This window comes from Vigna unguiculata, chromosome 8 (assembly GCF_037176805.1).
Source record: "Vigna unguiculata cultivar grain cowpea cultivar isolate G323 ecotype 2 chromosome 8, ASM3717680v1, whole genome shotgun sequence".
NCBI lineage: Eukaryota > Viridiplantae > Streptophyta > Magnoliopsida > Fabales > Fabaceae > Vigna > Vigna unguiculata.
The window spans coordinates 35497251-35504227 of record NC_140799.1 but is presented as its reverse complement, the minus strand read 5'-3'; the positions used below and the strand labels follow the sequence as shown (position 1 = coordinate 35504227).

The 6977-nt window shown below is 29.7% G+C and overlaps 1 protein-coding gene across 1 annotated transcript; it reads right to left on the bottom strand.

Moving 5' to 3' along the window:
- Window positions 1-200: 200 nt before the first annotated feature.
- On the bottom strand, window positions 201-5429 carry LOC114193568 (glutamate decarboxylase 1-like). The gene is made up of 7 exons (XM_028083421.2): window positions 5261-5429; window positions 4956-5160; window positions 1875-2075; window positions 1552-1766; window positions 1199-1452; window positions 1024-1076; window positions 201-884 (listed from the first exon to the last, which is right to left on the bottom strand). The coding sequence occupies exons 1-7, from the start codon at window positions 5344-5346 to the stop codon at window positions 387-389; spliced, it is 1512 nt and encodes a 503-aa protein (XP_027939222.1). The 5' UTR covers window positions 5347-5429; the 3' UTR covers window positions 201-386.
- Window positions 5430-6977: the final 1548 nt, after the last annotated feature.

Genomic DNA, 6977 nt, shown 5'->3' with positions numbered 1-6977 from the left:
TTTTTAAGAAATTAGTGATGTATTAATATTAATTCCAACAAATTCATATAACTAGTTTACATCTACTATTCTGTTTTCTGTACAACTATAAAGTTTTAAAAATAGGTCGCCAAGCGGTTGATACGTTTGCAAAAATGATCAATCATTTGTCCTTGTATGCACTGGAACACATTTACTTGAACCAACTTATCCAAAACAAATTTTTGGGAACACAAGAACGTACTTGCATTGATAAAACAGAATAAATGACACCAGTTAAAACTTTATGAGCATTCATGAACGATAATTGTCATACCAGGATAATTAAGATTGTAGTAAAATTTGTGCCTACCAAAGGTTGTGGAAACGCAGAGATTGGTCTGCTAAAATTGATCGAAAACAGGGCTCTAACAAACACCATTCGTCTTCTTCTTCTCCATCACAAACTTCTTCCAAGCTGAAGTGATTGCTCTCTGTGTCTCTAGTTCACTCTTCTTGGCAATCAATACTTTTCCCTCGGTGACTTCACCATCTTCTCCGGCAGTAGTCGTTACGGTGCTGCTGATTACCCTAGCAGGAAGCAGCTCCAGCTCGCGCACCACTTTGGTGAGATCAGTGACAAGACGCTCCGCAAGGGTGCGAGAGAAGTCCTCCCTAACCACAACACGAAGCACTGTGACATGTTCTGCATCTGGGGGCATAGTGTATGCTGGCACAATCCATCCATAGCGCCTCAGAAGATCAGAGATTTGGAACTCATTGAAGTGGCTGTGGTCCTTCAAAGTGAAGGCCACCAATGGGACACCGATGTCTTTAGACACAATGGTGAACTTTTCAGTTTTCTCTAGTCCTTCCTTAAGCACTGCCATGTTGTCTGTGCAGTTTTCCATCACCATTTTGTATCCCTGCAAACCCATTAAGTCAAGTCTAATTTAATATAGATGACTAATACAACATGTTATCAACTATTTGATACCTGGTGAGATAAAGAAAAAATAGAGAAATAGCTAAGTATGGTTTGTGCCCAAGAATGTCTCATAATACCTCAAAACCCAGTCGAATTAGTTGGTAGTACTGGGCAATAACTTGGCTAGAACCTGCATTGCAAATTTTATGCAAAAAAAAATGTAGTGATATCAATATGCATAACCAAGTTAGTGGTACAAAGGGAAAGCAAAATTGTGTTCTTGTTTTGAACCAATTGAGTGTGTGAACTTACCTTTGGAGAAGTTGAGGGTGAAGGTGGGTTGATCAGCTCCGAGATAGTTAATGTGGAAAATGAGTTCCTCAGGAAGGTCTTCCTTGGTTCTCCAAATGACCCAACCAATTCCAGCATAGACTAGACCATATTTGTGTCCACTAACATTGATGCTCTTCACTAGTGGTAGCCGAAAGTCCCACTCAAGCTCTGGATAAAGAAATGGTGCAATGAATCCACCACTGGCTGCATCCACATGAATTGGAGTGTCCCATCTACCCAACAATTAATTTCACATGTCAATTCCATCTCTAAAACTAGATTCACAAAATAGGAAATAGTTAAGAAGCGATGAATATTTATAGTACACACACCCAGTTGCCTGATTCTTTTCTAGTAGGAGATCATTTAAGCGCTTGACATCTTCAAACTCTCCGTTCAAAGTGGAACCAAGGATAGCAGCAACACAAATGGTGTTCTCATCCACCATTTCCACTGCTTTTTCAGGGTCCATTACAAAGTATCCATCACTCAGCTTCACCTCTTTCAACTCCACCTCAAAGTACCTTGCAAATTTCTCCCAGCAAACCTTCAAATGAGCACAATGAATTAAGTTCAATAATGAGTAGATTCAAGAAACAGTTCCCAACAATGATGAAATTTTATTGGATGAAGATGCAAGTGTGTTTTTGTGTACCTGAACATTGGCACCAGTAACAATATTGGGACTATCACAAGGCTTCCCTTCTTCTTTCCTTCTATTCTGCCATCTCCTTTTGAATGCCAATCCAGCCAACATTATGGCCTCTGATGAGCCAACCGTACCAACACCAACGGCAGCTTCTGACTCTCCCAGTGGTGCATTGAAAAGGTGAGCTATCATGTTAACGCAACGATTCTACACGCATACAAGTTTGAATGTTAACGTTAGATCGAAACGTTATGCACGAAGCAACTTTGCTTGTACTATGAAATCAAGTTTGAATGGTATACACTCTACGTATAATTACAACACATGCAAATAGCAGGCTTATATTACACTATTTTGGGAAAAAATGGGATATATTGACGTGTTGTCAACGTTTGCAAATGTAAAATCATTTTTGTCCTGTATTGTTTGGGAAATATTGTAACTTTCATCCATTTTTATTTTATAGAGGAAGTATATATGAACAACTATTATTAATATAAATAAATATTTATTTGATATGTTAAAGACTATGTAAATTGGAGTGCAAGATGGATGAAAAAGTTTAACTAAAATGTTTTTCACCCATAACTGGCTGCCAATTGTCAAAACAAATGACCCATTGTATGTTGATTGGACCAAAGGACTTTCTGTTCGGCTCTCGCTTTTTTTATTTTTTTCATACGGGCCCAAATCAAAGGTCCAACAACTATGAAGTATGGCTACTTCTGAAGTTTAAAAGCATAAACTTTAAAAGTTAAAAATAGAATTTTATTACATTCATTTTATGATCTATTTATGTAAGTTTTAATTCTGGAAACATATATATGAAACATTTTCTTCTATTAATAAATAATTATTAAAAAGAATAAATATTTATTGGTTTTAGTTTCATTTGTATTCAAATATAGTATAAAAAAAAGTTACACATAACATTACAAACAACTAAATATAACCTTAAGTTATTTCAATATTATTATAATTACATAAAATTACAAACATAATTATTATAAATTTAAATTATATAATATAATTATTTATGTAAAACATTTTTAGTGTATGTGTGTGTCTATATATATATATATATATATATATATATATATATATATATATATATATATATATATATATATATATATATATATATATATATAATGTGTATGTCACTGTATTTTAAAATTATGAAATTTTTAATTTAGTTTATGTATGCATTGTTCAAGAGTTAAACATCTTAAAACTCAAAAGAAATTTTTTTATTGACTACCATTTAATATTTATTTTTAATCTATTTATGTCATAGAATTTAATTTTGGATATTTTTTATAGATACATTTTTGTTATAAAATAATTGTATATATCTACTTCCAAATTTTTACTCTTGTTTTCCGACAAAAATAATTATCATACAGGGTATAACATACAGATAAAAAATATAACAAAAAATATTGAGTTCAACATCGATTAAACAAGATTATCAAAATAAATAAAACAAAAAAACATTTATAAAAAATATACAAAAAAATTATTTATAATAATTAGAGAAATTGCATAGAGAATAACTAAAACCTCACAGAAAATATAAAAGAACATCTACCATTACATAGCCACACATAAAATAAAATAGAAGTTTTTATATAAATATAAATATAAAAATTAAAGAATAAATATTATTTGTGTACATTTTTCATTGTTTTGTAATCATATTTATTTTTTAATTTAGAGATTAAAAAATAAAATTAATTAAATTATCAAACATATATAAAATAGGTGTGGGGCTGGTTGAGTGTATTGCTTGTACTTATATTATGCTAACAATGACTAATCTTGTGTTGGGAGTCCAAGTGTAAGTCAAAAGTTTCACATTGAATAGAACAGACAAAATTAAAACTATATAAGATCAAAGGTCCATAACATTATTGTCTTAATATTTTTGAGTAAAAGTAATGTTAAATGTCTTTTATATATAACCACAATTTCCTTAATTACTATAATCATAATCTATAGATGAAAAAAAATATAACCCAACATCTTGAAATAAGCAAGTATATATTCATCTATCTATTGTGGATATTTTTGTGAGTGACCACTTAATCTGAATATATTTTGTCATCACAAGGAAAAGAAATGAGTTTTTCAAACCATGATTAGAATAAAAAAAAATAATTTGGGATTGACAAGGTCAATTTTTTTTAAATATTCAAGAATGTAGAAAATAGTTTTACTTTTTATAGAATTTATAAAAAAAATTGGTTATATTTTTTAAATCGTTTTTAAAAAATAGGTACAATTACATTTTTTTTTCAATAATATTCTCAAACAAAATTTTAAAAAATATTTTTTTAAGTTTATTCAAGTATATTAAAGTTTAAAAAATTATAGTTAAATATAATTTTATTCCTTAAATTTAAAAGTAAAATTTGAATTTATTATATCCTAAAATTTAATATATTTATATTTTAAACTTAAAAAAATAATAAATATAATATTTTTAATTCAGTAACATTTTTTTTTCCATTTTTAAAAAGGTATTTATATTTGAGTGATAAAAATGTTGAATGAATAAGAATATTAATATTTTAATTCACTTTTAATCAACTAATATCGTTATTTAGTACAATATTTTGTAATTAAATTTTTACAATTTTCTTTTATTATTATTTTTTAAGTAGTTTTAAAATATTAAAAAAAAAACACTCAAAAAATTATCAAAATTTAATCATTAAAAAAAACATTTTTCTTTTTAAATCTCCGTGTAAAACGAGTGTTTTTGTTTCATTTATATTTTATTCATAAAAATTTTGAATGAGCATGGGGTCTTTCTTAAATGTCCATGGATTAACCGTTCGAAAGAGAGGTTGAATTTCTTTTTCTCCAAGAAACTACATATAGAAAGGTAAGTCATAGTGATGTGAATTATAACGAGACAATAAGATGAGATGTAAGTCACAGAAGGTGAAGACCTGAGGAAGCTAGAGAGAAGGATTCAAGGAGTGGTACTGGATAAATGATTAAAAAAAAAATTATATCTCTCATCCATAATCATAATCGATTAAGATTAATAAATAGTAAATAGCATGGCGTGGTACTTGCCTGAAGTTCAGTGGTGACAGGGTACTCATCCATGTCCACATAGTTTTTGTTAATGGCAGCCATTATGAGTTTGTCACATTCAGGCTCCATCCACGTCGTCACAAACGACGCCAGGTTCAGCCTCGGATTTCCGTCCAACATCAGCTCGTCGTTTATGATCTGGTACGCCGCTTCCTTCGGGATCGATAGCTCTCCCATCTTGAACCTACGCATCATCATCGTTCATTTCCATTTTCACACACAACATCTTAACCATTCATTCATTCAATAAATACATCAAAAAACAGAGATCCACATCTACTTACCTGGGAAGAACTGTGCGCACATAGCGAGAGGCGAAGGTTGAATGGACAGAAACGTCCGTCTGCGATGCCGTTTTGGAGAGAACCATGGCGCTCGATAATCGCGAGAAACAGAGAGAGAAAGAAACAACTGTCTGTAGAAAGTGATGAATCTGTTGTGGAAAAGTGCGAAGGTGAAGGTTGTGAGAGAGAGGAGTTAGGGTCTTAAATAGAGTGGAGATGGCCACGTGTCATGCACCAGGATAATAAAATAAATTTTTTTATTTTTATTTTTTGTGTAATAAAATAATAACCCCACACAAACTAACATGCTTTACGCGTTCTCTCTTTCCCCGTAACGAAACACTGTTTCCATTCTTCGTTTATTCACACAACACGCTTACACTAAGTTTTCTAAAATTAAACAATTAATGTAATGAACGTAGATTTTTTTTAGTTAAAAGATTAAAAACAATAATTATATAATCAAAATTCCGAGGTCAAAACATTCTGCAAACAAAAGAAGAAAAAGACGATGAATAGAAATATATGCTTGCTAAATGTTCCAGACTTGTAGTTTTCTTCTTCTTCGTCTACTCTTTCTTTTCCCTTTTATTCGGCATGCAAAGTTAATTTGCAAGCTGGAAGCAAAGAGAGGAATATTCAAATGACTTTTAAATAAACTATATGGACGAAGGGAACTTCATCTTCTTTTTTTAATGTATACAGATTGTTCGTTTAATTTTAAGCAGTGTTTATGGATTTCATTATTATTGGATTAATTTCTTAAAAATCTTGAAAAAAAACATACCAATTGGTGAATCAAATATATATATATATATATATATATATATATATATATATATATATATATCACTATTAAAAAAAAGTTATAATTTTTTTATATTCATCACACGTAGTAATAAGAATTTAATTTAACACTTATCATTTGTTAGACTATACTACAGTATACCTATTTAAGAGTTAAGTAGAACATATAAAATTAATTATGAAATTTTATAACACTCGAGTAATATTATGGATATAGAGAGAAAAATAGTAAACTTTAAGATAAATAAATCAGCAAAAACTTATTTTGAAATGTACTAAAAAGGGAAACGAATATCTGAAGATAAAATATATGGGAGAAAATTTTAATAGACTAAATTGAGAGAAATTTAAATACAAATATCAATTAAGTATTAATGAAAGTGTAGAGTAGCTCTATTCAAGGATTCATGACACACGTCCAAGGTAATTCTTAACTTTTAGGAATGAAGTGGAGGTCGATGGAAGAAGTTTTTATTTTTATTTTTATTTTAAATGTTAACTCATAGTCATATATTACATTATATACAAGATGTAGTAGATATTTTGTAAAAACAATAATACATTTGTGTAGTATTTACTTCTACCCACTTTTTCTTTTCCTTTTAATTTTATTTGACATTTTATCTCCTTTCATAATATGTATCATGTCAAACATTTGTCAACAAAAGTTATTTTATTCATTTTAAAATGAAATCCATATTTATATACTTATCTAAAATTCAAATAATATTTATAAGGATAATAATGCACCATCTCATCATTCAAAAATAGGTTTGAGTTTATTCCATAATAGTTATGAGTAATGAGATTTAATTAGGGATGGTAAAGCAGACAGTTTGGCTTGTTTTAACCCGTTCTGCGTTTTAGCCCATAAAGTGCAAGTTGAATTGGGCCGTCCCGCAATTTAGTA